Source organism: Pan paniscus, chromosome 2, assembly GCF_029289425.2.
Source record: "Pan paniscus chromosome 2, NHGRI_mPanPan1-v2.0_pri, whole genome shotgun sequence".
In the NCBI taxonomy this organism is placed as follows: Eukaryota; Metazoa; Chordata; class Mammalia; order Primates; family Hominidae; genus Pan; species Pan paniscus.
The window spans coordinates 45877465-45896730 of record NC_085926.1 but is presented as its reverse complement, the minus strand read 5'-3'; the positions used below and the strand labels follow the sequence as shown (position 1 = coordinate 45896730).

The 19266-nt window shown below is 48.8% G+C and overlaps 1 protein-coding gene and 1 long non-coding RNA gene across 4 annotated transcripts in view; both read left to right on the top strand.

The window, feature by feature from the left end:
- Nucleotides 1–13920, top strand: part of FYCO1 (FYVE and coiled-coil domain autophagy adaptor 1) — a 77910-nt gene extending 63990 nt beyond the window's left edge. Inside the window, exons 16-19 of one of the 3 annotated variants that reach the window (XR_611805.4) lie at nt 513–723; nt 8035–8144; nt 9960–12406; nt 12757–13920. Coding sequence is in view for 2 of the 3 variants with exons in the window: in XM_003818474.5 (XP_003818522.3) it covers nt 513–723; nt 8035–8144; nt 9960–10035 (397 nt within the window). In the remaining variant the exon portion in view is untranslated. The other 2 variants (XM_003818474.5, XM_008971814.5) reach the window with 2 other exon arrangements.
- Nucleotides 13921–16294: 2374 nt separating this feature from the next.
- Nucleotides 16295–19266, top strand: part of LOC130541322 (uncharacterized) — a 62422-nt gene continuing 59450 nt past the window's right edge. Inside the window, exons 1-2 of the long non-coding RNA XR_010111535.1 lie at nt 16295–16403; nt 18640–18697. This is a non-coding gene — a long non-coding RNA (uncharacterized LOC130541322). The remainder of the gene's footprint in view (nt 16404–18639; nt 18698–19266) is intronic.

Genomic DNA, 19266 nt, shown 5'->3' with positions numbered 1-19266 from the left:
AATGGACGCCAGATGCAGCTGAGAAGATGGACTATATCGAAAGGCTGGGAGGCTTGTACTAATTAGGTGAAAGGGCGAGGCAGGGAACTGGAAGGAGAAATGGCAGAGAAAAAACAGATGGCTGAGCAGCAGGGCATCTTCAGGAGAGCAGCAAAAAGCTGTGCCTCGGCACTTGCTTCCTGTCCATGAGGGCCGTGGAGCAGGTCAGGCCATCCTCAGTTCCTTAGTTCCCATGGGCTTTAACCTCCACACAGGCAAAGGTGTCATCTGTATTTTTTACTGCTGTCTCCTCCGTGCCTAGACCTATGCCAGGCATGTAGTTAGCGCTCAGGAAGCATTTGTTGGAGTGAGCTGCCCATCCCCTAATTAAGCATGTTGGCCAAGGTTACCCAGGGCTTGTCCTCTCAAGAGTCTCCGAAGTCTCCAGCCACCTCTGAGCCACAGATGACCTGGCCAGTGGACACAAACACTTTGCCCAGTCAATCAGGTCCCTCTCTGTATTTTTATTTTAGGATCAAAGTACCCCTCACAGTGGATGAGATCGCCAGCTTCGGGGAGGGTAGCAGGGAGCTGTTTGTGAGGTCCAGCACCTACAGCCTGATCCCCATCACTGTGGCCGAGGCAGGCCTCACCATCAGCTGGGTCTTCTCCTCTGACCCCAAGAGCATCTCCTTCAGTGTGGTCTTCCAGGAGGCCGAGGAGACACCGCTGGATCAGTGTAAGGTAAGGCTGGGCTCCCTGCCTGTGGGCTTCTTACACACACATCTGGGTACTTGGGCAGGCCTTTCTCAAAGCAGGGCAGTGGCCATCCTATCCTTTGCTGGGCAGGCCTCACCTGGAATGTTCTGGGCAGTATCATGCAGAGAAGGCAGAACACCTGGGCCTTGTCCAGTTTGGGGAGAGAAAGACCCAGAAGTTCTGGAAAGTTCTCAAATGTCTGAAGGTCACACCTGTGTGAAACAGGTACAGTCTGCCCTTGGGATAGATGGGTAGGTGAAAGAGGAATACAGACATATGACTCAATTTAAGGATCATTTTCTAATAGAGCTGTGCAAAGCAGGAATGGATCACCTTGGGAGGTGGTGACCTCTCTTCCTCTAGTTTTTAGCTTAGGGTGCATCTCAACCCGGAAAGGTGTCAGTAGAGACAACCCCAATGTCACTTGGGCGGTCGAGCTTGAAATCTTGGTGGCAGGTACCAGTTTATAAATTCCTAAGACATTCTAGGCATGGAATGTTGACAGTGCTCGGACTGTTGTTCTCAACCTTGGCTGCAAATTAGAGTCTCTAGGGGTGGGATCCAGACATCTCCAAGTGATTCCAATGAGCAGCCAAGGTTGAGTACCACTGGTGTAGATCAAGGGGTTGAAGTCAAAGTGGAAAGGATGAGATGGAATCCAGACCACAGGGACAGAGGTTGGGCAGGGCTCCATGGGTGGCTGATTCAGTATGGGGCAAGGAGAAGGGAGACCCATGCCTGAGGTCTGAATTTGATGCCTGTGTCTCTGCAGAGAAAGGGTGTAGAGGGATATGGGAGGGAGAGATGGTTTGCATGGAAACACAAGTTCCATTTGAATCATTCTGAGTGAAAGAAATGGTAAAAGCAGTTGGGACTGCTGGACTGGAGCTGAAAATGGATCGTAGTCTGGGAATATGACTGCAGAAATCTCCATTTTGCAAGAATTGCAAGGATCAAGATAGGGAAAAGCTAGCTGAAGTCATGTGAAACAAGAGTTCTGTGAAGTCTTTGCAGAAACATCTAATAGTCCCTTGTGTGTTTGGTCCACTGGGTGCCCTCGAGGGGCTTGAGGTTGAGGGATGAGGAAGGCCCAGAGCAGGAGAGCCCAGCTAGGAGACACATTGGGCCACACAGCAGTTCCTGCTGTGGCGCTGGCATCCCATAGAGGAACACGTACCCGTTTGGGTTTGCTCTCCTGCCATCCTGCCCTGTTGGAATCTGCTCAATGCAGGGATCGCTTTTGTCATTTCTCTGCTTTTCAAACTCACTCTCAAAATGTAACTCTACTCCCTTGGGTTGGCCTTGTTTATTGGAGTATCATATTCTGTCTTATTTAAAACCGCTCTGCCCATCTTATTCTTTTGGGGCTTATAGCCAGCTCCTCATACCTACCTCTGGAGCCCTTCCTTCTTGAGCAGTTCTGAGCCCCCGCCCAGGAGGTCCTGGTGCGGCCAACATGCCTGTCAGCTCCACACTAACAAACGGCAGCACTGCCAAGAGCTGCCCTTGCCACTCACCATCACGTTCCCCAGACCTACCAGGCCCCCAGCCTTGAATCCACCCAGATCAGACACCGTGAGTGTTTGTGGCAGGGAGGGAAGGGACGAAATCAGGGATCCAGGCCTTTGCTGTTTTGCCTGCCCATATATGGCTGGGCTGTGGGCCTCTCCCCTTGCTCAGTCCCTACCCACCGAGTCCTCAGGAGCCTGGGGTTCCTGTGTGGCTCTACCAGGAATCAGGAACTTGGGGACCTACTGAGCCTTCCTCCTCTAGCTTCCAGGGGGCCCCACTGCCTTTCCCCACAGTGACACCAGGGGGCAGAAGGGGCCCGTGTACAGGATGCTCAGGTGCTCCTCTGCCTTCACAGGCCACTGTCACCAACCACAGATGGGGGTGGCTGTTATCTCTGCCTGAGGTCCCCCAAAGAGACCATGGCCAGGGTAGCCTGTTTCCAGACATGTGCCCTCAATATCTATCCCGGGGACTCCCCGAGTGCTCTCCTGACCAGCCTGGGCCTTAGAGGAAATGACAGATGCAGTGCAAATTGCAGCACTCAGACTTCATGATTATGGAGGTATAGACACAAGGAATTATGCTGTGTATTTGCAACCATTTATTGAGTGTGTCCTGTATACTGGACTCTTTAGGGCCCAAGGGGGATAGAAAGATGAAGGGATAACATGGGATCTCCCGTTGAGGAGCTCACTGTGTAATCAGAGAGAGACTCTAATAAATAGACACTTGTGATTCCAGGTGGTTTCATGACAGGGGTGGGTGGGCACTGTGGGTACCCCTGGGAAGGGTGCCTAGCCCAGCCTGGGGAACAGAGATGAGGAAAGGAGAGCCCTGGGCAATGATGAAGACCGCAGTGGAGGAAACCAGAAGCAGCATTGTGAGGTGAGGTGAGGGACCTGTGGGCTTGAGGAGAAGCATCCAGGTAGATGGAATAGCACAGCAGAAGGCCAGCCCTGTTTCTAGGGGCACCTGTCAGACACTCTCCAACCTGTGCCACCCTCTCTCCAGACCCACTTCCTCCATTATAGTCATAGACTCGACACTGAGATTAGAGAGTGAGAATCTAGGGGAGGCACTTGATGAAAGAAATTATGAACCAGGTTACCAGTGTACACACCGCTGGCCTGAGGCCCAGGGACAAAGCAGAGAATTGGATCCAGACTCTGTCCTCTCTCTGGGCAGAGGATCCGTCTTTGGCCAGAGAAGGTCGATGGCCTGTTGGGGTGGGCTTCAGAGGGAGTCAGAGGAGGAATCAGCTGACAGCAAGGACCCTTGACTTTGTTTTTTAAAACAGCTTTATTGAGATACAACTCACGCACTTGAAATGTACAGTTTAATGGTTTTTAGTATATTCACAGAGTTGTACCACCATTACCACTGTCTAATTTTAGATTCTTTCCATCACTCCAAAAAAGAAATTCTGTGCCCATTAGCAGTCACTCCCCAACCTCTGCCCCCAGTGACCACTAATCTATTTTGTGGATATGCTGATTCTAGATGTTTCATGTGAATGGAATGAATGAAAAACAGCTGGAATGAATGAAAAGGCTACAGAGTAAGATGTTTTAAAGAAATGAAGAGTATCATTTTCAAGAACACACATTAATCTATGTTAAACATGCCCTCTTCAGGGGACCTGCCTTAAGGAGCTCTTGATGTTGCTTGTAATCAAAGTAGTGGGTGCGAGGGTGTGCAGGGTGGGCACACCAAGGTCCCCATGCAAACAGCAAGCCTTCCCCTCCAGCAGCTCCTTCCCATACACCCCTGCTGCAGTGTCTGAGACCAGGCCAGAGTTGTTAGATTGTGGATCACAGAAACAGAACCAACCCCTCACTCTCCCGGGATCCTTAGTCCCTGGTGGAACTAGAATGTGATAGAATATTAATGGAAGTAAATGAGACGTCGTGTGCAGAAGAGGCAGCACAGAGCCTACGTGTAGCAGGCCCTCAGTGTACACTCTTTGTACACCTTTGTCCCCTCCAGCCTTGTCAGGGGCCTGTCCTACTCCCTCACCACTACCAGCTGCCAGCCTGAGCAAGCACACTGTTGTGTTAGGAACACAATGCTCGCTCTCCCTCCCGTGCCTTTTTGATTCCCCTTTTGATTTCCCTTCGATCCACAAGTTTGAATTTGTTATTTAGTTTTCAAATATTTTGAGATTCTCCAGAGATCTGCTCTTGATTTCTAATTTAATTCCATTGTAGACCTAGAACATACTTTGTATGACTTGAATCCTTTGAAGTTTGAGAGGTGTTTTCTTAATGGCCTAGAACAAGGGTGTCCAATCATTTGGCTTCCCTGGGCCACGTTGGAAGAAGAATTGTATTGGGCCACACATAAAATACACTAACACTAACGATAGCTGATGAGCTAAAAACAAAAACAAAAACAAACAAAAAAACTCATAATGTTTTAAGAAAGTTTACGAATTTGTGTTGGGCTGCATTCAAAGCCTTCCTGGGCCGCGGGTTGGACAAGCTTGGCCTAGAATGTGACCTACCTGGGTGAATGTTCCGAGTGCACTTGAAAAGGATGTACCTTCTGCTGTTGTTGGGTGGAGCGTTCTTTTTTTTTTTTTTTGAGACAGAGTTGCACTCTTGTTGCCCAGGCTGGAGTGCAATGGCGCGATCTCGGCTCAGTGCAACTTCTGCCTCCCAGGTTCAAGCGATTCTCCTGCCTCAGCCTCCCAAGTAGCTGGGATTACAAGCATGCGCCACCATGCCCAGATAATTTTGTATTTTTATTAGAGATGGGGTTTCGCTATGTTGGCCAGGTTGGTTTTGAACTCCTGACCTCAGGTGATCCACCCACCTCGGCCTCCCGAAGTGTTGAGATTACAGGCGTGAGCCACCGTGCCTGGCCGGAATATTCTATTATAGATGCCAATTAGGTCAAGTTAGTTGATGGTGGTGTTGGTCTTCTGTTTCTTCATTGAGTTCCTGTCTACTTATTCTATCAATTATTAAGAAAGAGGTATTGAAATCTCCAACTATAATTGTGAATTTGTCCGTCTCTCCTTGCAATTCTACCACTTTTTGTATCATGTATTTTGAAGCTCTGTCATTAGGGGCATAAACGTTTAGGATTATTGTCCTTTTAATGAACTGACATATTTATCATTATGAAATTATCCCTGGTAATATTCTTTGATAAAAGCTATGTTATGTAATACTAATACAGTCAAACCAGCATTCTTTTGGTTAGCATGCTAGCCTGGTAATCTTGTTTACATCCTTTTACTTTTAACCTATTTGTGTCTTTATATTTAAATTGCATTTCTTGTAGGCATGATAGGGTTGGGTGTTGCTTTTATCCAGTCTGGTAATCTCTGCCTTTTCATTGGAATGTTTAGGCTATTTTCACTTACTGTGATTGCTGTTAAGGTTAGGTTTGAGTCTGCCATCTTGGTATTCATTTTCTCTTATCCCATCTGTTTTTTGTCTCTCTTCCTCACTAAGTGAGGGCAGTTGTTGGGCTCACCCTATTCCTGTCTCTCAGGGATCACTATCCTGCACTGCCTGATAACCAGTGTCTTGAAAACGGTCCTTTCATATGTTTTCTATTTTTTGTTTTGTTGTTTTTGTTGTTGTTATTGTTGTGTTGTTGTTGTGTCCTGGGAGGGTAAATCTTAGATATTCTCCCATGCCTTTAAATATGTTGTCTCCACTGCCAGGAACAGCCAGATCCCTTCTCATTGGCTAAATTGTCCTAACTCAGCATCACTTTTTCCAGGAAGTTTCCCCTGGCATTCAGCCTCCTCTCTCCCACCCAGATGCTAGAATGGCACCCCTTGCCGGTTCTCCCCTCATGGTACTCTCACCCCAGTGTAACTGAATGTTTTCTTCTCTGTGATCACCATTAAACCACAAGATTCCTGAGGGCAGAGTCCTTTGTGGGAATTCACTTCACTTTGGGGACTGTGTACCCAACATGTACAGTTTAGAGAAAGATGCAGCTGTGTTCAAGATTAAGTTGAGAAAGTAATCGCATCCTTATATTAACAACTATTTTGGATTCAGTCATTTTGTACAAGTTAAAAATGTATAATGGGAAAAAAATTAAAACTGAATTTAATAAAAATTGTATTTCTGAAAAAGAAGCTACATTTTATTTTGTAAAGAATAAAAATGGTCACTTCTGGGGAAGTTTACCTCATTAGGAACTCAGAGTTGCTAAGATGCTGCTTCCGTTGTCTGTAGACCTTCTGGTCCATATAACCATTTATGTGTAGTCAGTCTTAAATGGAAGGCTTAGGGACACTTTATAAGACAAGATCCTCTAGGTGCTAGTCACTTCTTAAAAAAAAAAAAAAATTTAAGGGCTGGGCGCCGTGGCTCATGCCTGTAATCCCAGCACTTTGGGAGGCCGAGGCAGGCGAATCACCAGGTCAGGAGTTTGAGACCAGCCTGGCCAACATGATGAAACCCTGTCTCTATTAAAAATACAAAAATTAGCTGGGTGTGTTGGTGTACACCTGTAATCCTAGCTACTCAGGAGGCTGAGGCAGGAGAATTGCTTGAACCCAGGAGGCACAGGTTGCAGTGAGCCAAGATCACGCCACTGCACTCCAGCCTGGGCAACAGAGTGAGACTCCATCTTAAAAAAAAAAAAAATTTTAAATGTTGGTTGGCTCTAGCCTAGCATGGTGGCTCACACCTGTAATCCCAGCACTTTGGGAGGCTGAGGCGGGCGGATCACCTGAGGTCAGAAGTTCGATACCAACCTGGCCAACATGGTGAAACTCCATCCCTGCTAAAAATACAAAAATTAGCCGGGCATGGTGGTGGGTGCCTGTAATCCCTACTACTCGGGACACTGAGAAAGGAGAACTGCTTGAACCTGGGAGGTGGAGATTGCAGTGAGCCAAGATCACGCCACTGCACTCCAGCCTGGGCAACAGAGTAAGACTCCATCTCAGGAAAAAAAAGGAAAAAAAAATGTTGGCTGGCTCTGCCTTATCTCCTAGCATATTTTCAGTTTTAAAATGAGGCCTGTGTCTTAGCTGGTAAGTAGGTTGAAGAGCCTGCCCTGGTGGGGAAGAAGTGAGCCATTCAAAGACCTCCCCCTGAGCCCTGGCCCTGTCTAGCACACACCCTTTGCACAGATTTTGTCTCTGACAGTGAGGCCCTTCAAAAATCATCTGGAAAAAGAATCAATATCAGTGTCTCCTGGGACTAATTTCTCATTCTCAGGGAAGGCAGAGAGTGAATAGGAGGCTGAGGCCCAGGCGCGGGAAGATGAAAGGGTCCTGGGGCACATGGACCAGCCAAAGCACAGCCAGGAGACAGACCTAGGTGAAGCCAGAGATGTCGAGCCTGGAGGAGAGTGGGCCCAGCAGCTTTGTGCCTGGAAGGTTGTTATCTGGAAGGAGGTCTCAGCCTGTCCTGCGAGACCCAAGGGCAGCACCAGGACCAACAGGAGGCAGCTGGACAGGTGGATCCCACCTAGACTAAGCTTCATATCCTGAAGGCAGAAAAGGGCTTCTCCTTTAGCCCGTGGAGTGTTCTAGCATCTTCTATGTTCAAGGCTAGGGGATGACTCCTAAAGGGTGCTGACCAAGTCATGATTCTGGAAGAAACTCATAGCCACGAGTCATCAACAGCCTCAGGTTGTGGGATGGCACTGTGCCACTACTGGGGCTGGTCACAGCTCCGGCCCTGCTCATCTGTGAACTTGGGCAACACACTCAGCCTCCTACCCCAAAATAAAGGGTCTTCCCTGAGGATGCGGAGGGCCCTCTCAGCCTCTGTGATGTTTTTGCCTACCTGCTTTCCCTCCCAGGTCCTCATTCCCACGACCCGATGCAACTCCCACAAGGAGAACATCCAGGGCCAGCTCAAGGTTCGCACACCCGGCATCTACATGCTCATCTTCGACAATACCTTCTCAAGGTAGGGCCACCTCAGGCACCAGCTCCACATCTCCAGGCCTCTCTTTCACCTCTTCTAAAGAGCAGAGGTGGACACTCAAAACCAATTATTTGTCAGTAACTTATTATTAATTGTTCTTTGATTGTTGACCCCTCTCCTCTGGTGTTCCAGTGTTCTTTAGAGATTTTGTGACACACAGGCTCGTGCTTGCAGAGTCTTACCATGTCACTGCTGAGGGGTAGAGGAGTGACACTCCTAAGTCACACAGCCAGTGGTGGAGCTGGATCTGAACCAGGCGGTCTGGCCAGTCTGAACTCTTAATAACCAAGGTGCCCTTTCCCTCTCTCTGATATTGATTCCCACTGCTCTGCCACTGCCCTGCCCAAAGAAGGGGCTCAGGAAATACGATGGAAGGACTGAATGAATGAATGAATGAGAAAGGGAAAAATAAAAGAAGGAAGGGCAGAGCTTGAGATAAGCAGGCCCAAAACTGCACCACAAAGCCCCTGGCCATGTGGCGGGAGCGGCAGGTGCCATCTCTGGGAAGCACTCTGAGAACCAGCTAAGGTTCAGGAGTGTATAGGTTGGGAGATGGGGGAGAAGCTGGACAAGAGAATGAGAATGGAGGGAGATGAGGCCAGAGGGACAGCAGGAGGGGAGTGGAGACAGGACCAGCATTGACTGAGTATCTGCCAATCATTTGGAGAGGGGCTGGGCACCTGCCCCTGTTTATGTCTTCTGCTTCAGCACAGACCCCTTAACTGGAACCGGCTCTTTAGAGAGAACTGCCTGATCTTTTTCTGGCCACATCCTCTCTGAGCAAGGTCCTGGGCTACTGGTCACATCCCCAGCATGGGTACTTGGCTCTTAGCAGAATAACTAGACAGGACACTAGGGAAAACCTGAGTCATCCCCTCACCACCTCCAGGCCTTGAACTGCCAGGGCTTGTGGCCAAGAGTGCCCACCAGAGGAGGGGTTGGAAGATGAACTTCCCACCTCACCCCCTCCTGCCCCTCCGTACACTCCCAAGTGGAAATGAAAGCACCCCTGGAGTTAGCAGGACCTCATGGCATAGACCTATCATGGCCAGAGAGCTCTCTTTGGAGCCACCCTCTACCCCAAGAGTGGACATGAGCCCCAGCCCCTCTTGAACAGGATAGGGCAGTGGTTAGGAGAATGGGTTGGGGACCACCAGGCCCAAGCTCTGCTCTTCCCCCAGCGGCCCTTAGTTGAGTCTCCATTTCCTACTCTGCAGTGGCGGCCACACTGTGGATTGATGGAGAGACCGAGGAGAGATGTGATGAGGGCAGAGCACCGTCCCAAGCCCGAGCAGGCTCCCAGTTACCCCTAGAGGTGGCCATGGTGCTGTGACAAACTCTGGCCTTGGCCCATCAAGGTCATCTCAGGGGCCTACTTGAGATTTCCAAACTATGGATATCAGAACTGAGTTAGCTGCCGAGTCGGAAAAAATCCGTGCTGGCCTCCACCATATGCCTCCTCCCATTGCCTGCTCCTCACACCACCATACACACACTGTGCAGTCCCCACCACCAGCTGCTTCAGAGCAGCCAGGTGAGGGAGGTGATATTCACAGCCTGTGATCAAAAGGGCATTTCTGCACCCAAGCCTCAGGAGAGTCCACAGTGATGTCCCGAGACCCCCTGACCCTCACAGGGAGAGAACTCCACTAGACAGACAGGAAATGGGGCATGGGGCTCCAGGACCCACACCCAACCAGGTCACTGCAGTGACCACAGAGGCCTCAGCAGCAGCTGCCACCCCTCGGACTTTCAGCTCTCAGGTAACACCCTCCCTTTCCGTTTCTGTTTCCTCAGGTTTGTCTCTAAAAAGGTATTTTATCACTTGACGGTTGATCGGCCTGTGATCTACGATGGAAGTGATTTCCTGTAGCTTCAGCACCTCAGTAACTTCACTTCATCCACAGGAAACACTGCTCTTCCTCACCTGTCACATAAAGCATTTTTTTAAAAAGTCAGCTGCTCCAAAATCATCAACTCTGCCCCTCTGGAAGAGAGGCCCCTGGGCTGCCCCTCAGAGGCGGTGTCTGGGGAGGACTTTGTGCTCAGCACTCTGCACCGGCCACTCTTAGCCCCCGAGGCGTTGAAGGGCTCAGGCAATGTTTCCATTAAGTAGAGACTCAGCTGTTCTCACACCCAAAGGGATGCTCTGCCAAAGGTTTAAACACCCAGGAGACCATCAGCCTCTCCTGGGAGCACGGTTGGCTACAGGCCTCTTGTGGAGAGTTTCACGGGCAGGGGTGATTCCAACTTCTGCCTGTGGAGAGATTTTCTGCCCTGCCCCACCAGGGCCCTGCATCTTGGAGACTGAGCTGGGTGCCCTGGCCATGCCCTGTGAATCCTCGGGCTGTGACGCCCTCAGGTACTCCTGGGAAAAGGAGGTACACAGCCATCATGGGAGTCAGGGTGCCAGGGGACCCCCCTGAGATCCTGACCAGCTCCTCCAGTCATGCTCTTGTCCCTCACTGCCCCAGTAAGCTGGAGGCTGCTCCAGAACTCAGCAGTGTTGAAGGGGCCTCTAAGCTGCACTCTTTCTGGCCCTTTTGTCTGGGTGATTCTGTCCTCAAATAAAGCCCTTCACTCAGCCAGACCTCTCCACAGCTCAAAGCATTGCCCTAAGAATCAGAAGTAAAGATAATCCAAGAGCAAAACCCACTGTACTTGGGGCCTGCAGTGGCTGTGTGTACACTACATCTAATGCCCAAATGCCAGCCAGTGTGGATGTCGTGACCACAGAGCAGGATTGTGCATTGGCTTTAGAGCTACTCCTCAGCTGATGGCCCACTTTTGTTTATATAAATAAGAGCTTCTGCCCCACCTGCAGACATGTTTACTAATGATCATAGCCAGGATTAGAACCACTTTCAAACATTGGGGCCTTCTTAACAAAAGTCTTTGATAACTTAAGAACCAAAGTAACAGAGTAAACAGAGGCATGATGGATCCCTGGGCCCCACTCCCCTCCTGACAGGTTCCTCAACAGCCCATTTGCCCACTTCCCACTGCTCAGCCCACACCAGACCTCCAGGAGACATCCCCCCTCGAGGCAGAGAGATCCTGTTCCCTGTTTCCAGACAAGAATTAGTTAATCTTCCCTGTTCTCTGTGGTCCTTTTCTTCCCCAACAACAGATAGCTCACCTTGGACAGCTCTTCGTCCCTTGTTCATGGAACCAGCTGCCTGCAGTCAGGCCCCAGGTTCTTCCATGGGTGAACAGAGCATCTGACAAAAGGTCCCAGTTTGGCCAGGGGTGAGGGAGAGAGCACCAGACAGGCTATCTGAGAATCTGAGAGCTGGGCCCGGCAATTCCTCCAGCTACCCTTGTGACCCAAGTCCAGTCACACATTTCCCAAAGTTTCTCCTTGTCATAACCCTGGTCTGGCTGGTTTTAAGGGCTTGAGAATGGGTCAGGGACTCCAGACCAAGTCCAACAGAGACCCCAAACCCACCACACACCAGCAGCCACAACCTCACCACCAACAAAGAGGACTTTTGTGGGGCCACAAGTAAGAGGTCATTTCTGGAATGGACTCAGACCTTTAAACAGGAGAGTTGGGCACTTCCAGTCAGTTTTTAAGCAAGGCATGGGGAACAGGGAATAGAACCTTTCAAAGAGGCTGCCCAGAGAAAAGCTGGGCCTCTTGCATTCGGCTTCCTTGGAGCAGCCCCTTCTGGCAGAAAGCCATCAGGTGCTCAATCATCTTCCCCTGGCCAAGGCTCTGACCATGCTTAGTACTGGAATAGAAGTGGCCAGGCCCCCAGCGACTCTTCTTGGCCTGATGTTTGTCCTCACAGGCATGCCACGTGGCCTGAGATGATTCAGAGCAAATCATGCTAACTTTGAATCCATCCAGCCACTTGCAAAGGATAATCAGAAGTCAGCTTGTTCACTGTTAGAAAGAAACTAACAAAAGAGAACCCAGAGCAATCTAGAATCTTTGAGTGCTTGGCTTTCCAAGGATACTGCGGAGACTCTGGCCAAGCTGATGACCTTCTGAAGTGTCACTGGCACCATATGCAACAAGAACCACCATTCACTGAGTAGCTAATGGGTTTGGGGCCTGGGACATTCCATCTGAGGTCCTTCCTGAACATGTCACTCATCACAGCAGAGGACCGGGTGCAGCTTACCCAGAACCACTCCTCCAGGAGAGCTGGATGTCTTGCGTGCACCACCTTGAGCACTGACTGCTGTTGTTCAAAAAAAGCCTTTGCTGCATTGGGAGGACTGCCCTGTGCCCTGAGGTGACTTCCTAACTATGTGGTTTCATTAGCGAATTTATTTTTTGTGCTGGGTGGACATTTGTATTTCATTAGGATGCTGTTTAAGCTCAAGTTTGCTGTGCTCTCTGCAGCTACAAAACATCTTGGCATATTTAAGAGTGGCTTTTATAAATAGCTTTATTCTGATATTAATCAGATTCCCAACTTTACTGAGAATTAAGGACTGGGGTACTTTAAAGAAATGCAAATAGCAATTGAAGAACCACTGCTGCAGGTGGTAGCCCTGGCTAGACTGAATTACACTAGAAATCAGCCAGAAGGAAGCGTCCTTGGGATCCCAGATCACTCTTTTTTTTTTTTTTTTTTAAAAGGGGCAGCCCCTTGATGGCTCATCTCTCTGAATAACAGTCACGTCTTCATATCGATACCAGATGCCTTCTTCATCATGCCACTGAAGCCACTCACCACCTTCAAGAACATGCCAACCTCTGTCAGATTCACTTACCCACAAACAAGGAGGCACGTTTGGCACAAAGTGTTGTCCTCCAGGTCCAAGTGGACTCTACAGAGTGCTTGACCTCAACACACTGGATTCCAGGTGGACTGGACCAAGAGCAGGCAAAGACACGGGAACTGAAAAACTCCACAGGGTTTGGAAAATAGAAATGAAAAGCCACGTCATATAACTCAAGAATAAATGGTGTTTTGGAAATTTTAAAATTATCATCGAAGGTGGTGAAACTATTTCAGGCCCAAATGAAAGGAAATCGCCAGCTGGGGATGAAATCACAGAGCCTGTGTTTTATGATATGGTTGGATGTCCACTGATGAAATTTTAAAGGAGTTTCATTTTTAAAAGTGTGCATGATTCTACATATGAGAATTCTTTAGACCAAGAAACTGTCCTTGGCTCAGAGGTGTTGGGAATTAAAGCAGAGAGAAGCCATTTGTGATGCTTAGAACCAAGGATGGTCATGTACACAAAGACCATCGAGACAGCCATTCTTGTTTACAAAACACTTACAAGAAAGCACTTTGTAGGGGAACCTTAGTAAGTTCTTCTCATTTCATTACGTTTCTTCCAAGGAAACAGGAGAGACTGAATTAATAATTCTCTCTTTCCTCTTAAGCACTTTTAAAATAATAAAGTACATCTTGAAATTTGGGGAGGCATCTCTGATTTAAAAAAAAAAAAAAAGGCTGCTTGACGTATGTTATGCAGAGACACTCTGCCTCTGGTGGCTGCAGAGCAATACCCAAGCCTCATTTGGAAGGCTCAACATTTGGAATTGCACTTTAATTGATTAATCCTCAATTCATGTGGCCTTACGGGATGGTGGGTCTGGGACCCCAATTCATTCTTATCTGCCAAAGAATTATCTAGAAGCACATCAAATACCAGCACCCCACCTGCACAATGGGGTGGAAAACTTTTGTATCCCTAAGCATATTATTTTATAGTGTCTGCCATGCCATGTGGAAATACTTTCCTTTTTAACCTCAGGATTTAAATAAAGTAAACACTATGACATTTAGACATTTGTCTCTCATTTTTTTGGGACATAAAGTGCATCACGAAGTTATACAGAGCTGAGTTGGGGTTGAGCTGTGCTGCTGGGAAATAGAGCATCTTTTATGGTGGCTTTTCAGGAGGACTTGAGTCAGCAGATGTTCTGGGAAGTTTCCAGGTGGCCTGGCACCTGGCTGCTTCCTGGCCTGCTGTGAGGGTGGTGTTTAGACCTGCCTGAGACAGCCTGTCTTTCAATCCATGCTGTTGTGCCCTATGGGCTTCTAGCCTCAGCTCAAATGTCCAGATCTCCCAGGGCACCCACAGAGCATGTTGAGCAAAGAGCAGACTTCTGAGTTTACCGGAACAATGGGGCTGGGGAGAAGCATCATGGATGGCCTAAAACCATGATTGGTCAATATGAGGTACAAAGCTGGGCAAGACTGCCAGGCTGAGATGGCTGGCAGAGGAAGAAGTCAGCCTTCCCATTCCCGCATACCTTTCTCTGGCTGGGTCAGCAAAGAGCCTGGACAGAGGCCTAGAGGGGCATGCCCTGGTCACTGCTTGATGTTGGACTGAGCTCAGGCTGGGCAGCCCACCCACACTCACCTCACACCCCCACTCCAGGGATGACCAGGGCTCTGTCCCTGGAGTGCTCTGCACCTCAAAAGAACACCTCCCCACACCACCCCTTCACCACCCTTCCTCCGCCAGCCCTCTCCTGCTGCCAGACTTTCGTGTAGCCTCTTCTTTAATCTGTTACTCCATGGAAGAAGTCACATTTTCTGTAACTCTGGTTCTCTCCCAAGGATAAAAGACAGTGAATCCTTCATCTTTATCTTCATCTCCCTCCTCCCTTCTCTCCCCACCGCAGCATCGAGCAACATGCCAGGCAGGAAGGGACTCAAAAAATACTGAATTGACCTCTCGGGTCAGTCCCAGTGCCCTGGGTCAGCCAAAAAGTCATCAGCATTCCCACTGGCAACTAACTCTGCCAGGAATAGAGGCTCCTGAAACACTCCGGTGGCAGAGGAGGGAAAGGGTGGGCCTGCAGGAGGAGATACGGGCAATGATAGCTGGTCACTCAGTCCCACCCCCGCACCCCCTCTTATGTCAAAGATGCCCTTGGGCTGGGCGCAGTGGCTCACGCCTGTAATCCCAACACTTTGGGAGTCCAAGGCAGGAGGATTGCTTGAGCCCAGGGGTTCGAGACCACCTGGGCAACACAGTGAGACCCCGTCTCTACATTTTTTTTTCTTTAATTAGCCAGGTGTAGTGGTGCATGTCTATAGTCCCAACTCAGTAGAGGCTGCAGTGAGCCAAGATCGTGCCACTCCACGAGTGACAGAGTGAGGCCCTGTCTCAAAAAAATAAAAAGGTGCCCTCAAATCAAGTATCTATCTAGTAACCAGATTGAAGTAATGGCAGATAGTTACTCCACCTGCCCCAAATGACAGAGCCAGAGAGTTTCTTTGTTAATACAACAGTCCTTCCTGAGGCTTGGGGGCCTCATGGGCTGGGGGCTAGAACAAGAAACAGTTGAGACATACATATATGTGTGTGCTGTGCACCTGGGGCTGGGATCTGGGGACCTCCAGGTCAAAATCCTCCATTCCACCTCACCCCACCCTGCTAAACTGCAGAGTAACTCAAGATGACCCAAGTCTTTGCTGGAGGGTTTCCAAGCCCCACGCTTGATTCCAGGTAATCCGGGCCCAGTTCAGTGTTCACAGACTCTGTGGCACATAGAGGTGCCCCGCCCCTCCCTGCCACGTCTGCCGGGTGAGGGCTGAGGATGCAGAGACTCCTGGGTGACTCAGAAGGCTCCTCACAGCAAGGTCAGCCCTTTCAGTTTGAAGATGCGTGGGAAAAATCTCCTCTTGCCACCCACACACATCTGAAGAGCAAACAGATGGTGAAACCAGTAGCCCAAGATGAGAAAACGGACTTTTTTTGAGACAGCAGTTGAAGCTGAAGCCTCAAAAGCCGGGCGGGGGGAAAGCATAGCGATTATGAAAGACATTCAAAGTGGGTTAGGGGTGAGAGAAAGGTCAGCCTTTTACTTTTCCCACACCCGCTGTTTTCTGAAGAAGGATGGTAATGCGAGCAGAAGGGTGATGGCCAACCTCTGGGCTTTGATGTGTGTCCCCTCCTCCCGCCCCCATCCTGCAAGCTCTGGGGAGGTCGGAGACTAGTGTGGTTTCCTCACACCTCCCACCATGCTGGCACTGAGGTTATCTAAGAGTTGACAGCCCCATCTAAAGCCTTGAATGAATTAAGTCTTTTTTAGCTAAAAAATGAACAAAACCTGAGATGCATGAGTGTCCTTACCAAAAGGAAGTCCTCGTTTCTAGGACAGGTCTGTCTTCGGGCCTGTGGGTCCATAGAATCATCACGGAAAAAATGATTTCAGGAGGTCTCCCCCACTTTCTGCTCCCAAGGCCGACTCTGACTGAGCCTCGGAGGAGAGAAGGAAGCCATTTCTGGGAGGCCAAAACGTCCGTCTTCCAGGTCAGTGGGGCAGGTGCTATCTTCTCCCCGGCTTGAGAGAGGAAAGCTGGTGAGGGAGAAGGGTGGGGCGGAGGGGAGCGGTGCGGGGATAAAAGATAGGAGAGCAAAGCAGTGATGAGAAAAGAGGGGTAACAGAAAGGGCCTCCCTAAAGGCTGCAGGGAGGGCTGGACCCAGGGCTGCTTAGCAGAAGCCATCTTTCTCATTGGAAGAAAGGGGCAGTGAGAAATGACAGTGTCGGTGTGGCTGAAGCTGCCCCATGCATCTGGTGGAGGCAGCACTTTAATGTAAGGAAGCCTGGACCATTGAGGAAACAGACACCAAAGGCAGTGACTGCTGATGTGGAAAGACAAGCCGGTTTGTTCCTCTGCCTCAGAGGTGGCTTCAGGGCCCTGCAAGCTTTCACAAACAGAGCCCTGCATGCTTTCACAAGCAGCAGGGGCAGCAGCCTCAGTCTAGTCCTCCCACGAGGCTTGTGAATGAGCGACAGGGTTCCTATGTGGAACCCAAGGTCTTGGAAGAGGCAGCTCCTCTCCACCAGCAGGGACGCCACCCAGCTGTTGGGTGGTCTCAGAAAGAGGACCACACATTCATGCCCTGAAGGTGACCAGTGGAAGAAGGACAAGGAGACCAGAACTGGTCCTGGATCAGGCCCCCATCTTCTTTGGTTATGAAAGTTTCAGGTATTGAGCCATCAGGAAAAGCCCAAGACTCACCCAGGGCTCAGTTTTGCTCCAGAGTCAACTGTTCATTTATTAGGTGTCAGTAAATAAAAGGAAGTTGCAGAGAGATTCTTAGGAGAAGGTTCTCTTGCTTTAGTTACCTGAAGGCATATTAAAATGCAGATCCAGCCAGGTGTGGTGGCTCATGTCTATAATCCCAGCATTTTGGGTGGCCAAGGCAGGAGGATCACTTGAGGCCAGGAGTTCAAGGCCAACCTGCGTAACATAGGGAGACCCCGTCTCTACCAAAAAAAATTCAAATATTAGCCAGGCGCCTCTAGTCCCAGCTACTGGGGAGGCTGAGGTGGCAGAATCCCTTAAGCCTGGGAGTTTGAGGCTGCAACTGTGATTGCCCCACTGCACTCCAGCCTGGGGGACAGAGTGAGACCCTGTCTCAAAAAAAAAAAATGCAGATCCATGGGCACCACCCATTCCAATTCTGGTTCATCAGGTCTGGCCCATTCACAGATCCTCCAGGTGATGCTGGAGCAGGTGGTCCTGGTGAGCATTGCTGCGTCACCACTGTTTTGATTAGAATTTGAGGAAAGGAGGAAATGAACTAATTGATCTGTCTCCTAATTTAACTCTACCTGTGATCCTTGAATCTTGGAACCAGGCCGTCTTCCTCAAATCCATTAGCCCAAGCACTAGGGCGCAATGATGGAAATTTCAGTCTTGGACAGGAGGGTGTTTCTAAATGAATCCCCTGGTATAAAACTATTCTAAGGGTAAAATAGTTTACAACCGTAACTTTTTATGGCTTATATTTTTATTCAAGTGTTCTGGTGCCAACTGGCAGATCATTTCTGAGTGGAAAAACGTCCCCTTCCCCAAATCCAGAAGAGTTCCATACATGTCTAAATTTTAAGAAATGGAGAAAGTATCCAGGGGGTATGCGTTGGGGAGGTCAGTTTAGGAGGGAGTTCCTAAGCTGGTCCGTACACAGAATCAAAGGTCTTTGAAAATGGGTGGGGGAAAAAATGACATCTTTACCCTAACTACTAATTAAAATTTAAGTCTTCCTTCAATTATGACTAGAGACAACATGCCACACTAGTACTAGCTAGACCTGTCACTTTGTCACCAGTAGAAATGGCAGATATTTTCATATTACATGACAATTTCTGCAGACTCTCAAAATATCGTTTATGTTTATCTCCACTCAGAAATGAAGGTTGTCATTAGATCTGATAGATTTTATGTAATGCATTAGTAAAAAGACACATATATTACTAGTTCATATATCTGGTTTAATATTTGGAGAATTGTATTTCAATTTAATTGGTTTGTAATTCTATTTTATTGTTTGCATTTTAAAGCATTCTGAGAAAGGGGCTATAGGCTTTGTCAGATTGTCAAAGGTGTGGATGAGGCCAAAAAAAAAAAAAGTTAAGGATCTTTAGGTTGTGGCAGGTCCTCATGAAAAACAAGAGAAAGATCAGCTCATTGCAGCACTGGTTTGTTAATAGTAATGATAGTAGCATTGTTTAATTTGTGTAATTGTATAATTTTCTAGGCTCTTGCTATAAGTCAGCCCGCTTTTACAGATGAGGAACCAAGACCCAGGGAAGATGGTAAGTCTGAACCATTTACAGAACATATTACTGCTACTGCGTTATGCTGAGACAGCTGTAGGAGTGGTTTTCTCTAAACCATTCTCATTTTACTTGAATATAGATTATCTGATGACTTATAAAAAGCTTTTCCATAAACCAGGATTTGCTATGGCAGCCCTTGACCTTCAGACCTTTACTATGATTGTTAATACAAAAGGCTGTATCAGTTACCTGTTGTCAGACCAAGCTGCATTATTCTGCGTTATTTGAAGTTGGACAACCTCAAAACCGTGGCTTAAATCACTGAAGATTTATTTTGCTCACGAATATGCAGGTTGACTGGGGGCTCTGGACTCTTGGTGGGCTCACTCCCTTGTCTGCCCATGGTCAGCTACGCATTGAGGCTGTGCTCCCACATGTCTGAGGGTTGGCTGCTCATTGGCTAATCGTGGCTGGGGTTGACTCCTACATCTGTGGTCAGTTGGTCAAAGGAAGGCTGGCTAGGCTAGGATGGTCTTGGCCAGACAACTTGGCTGTACTCCATGTGGTCTCCCTGACCCCAACAGGATAGCCTGGGCTTATTCAGA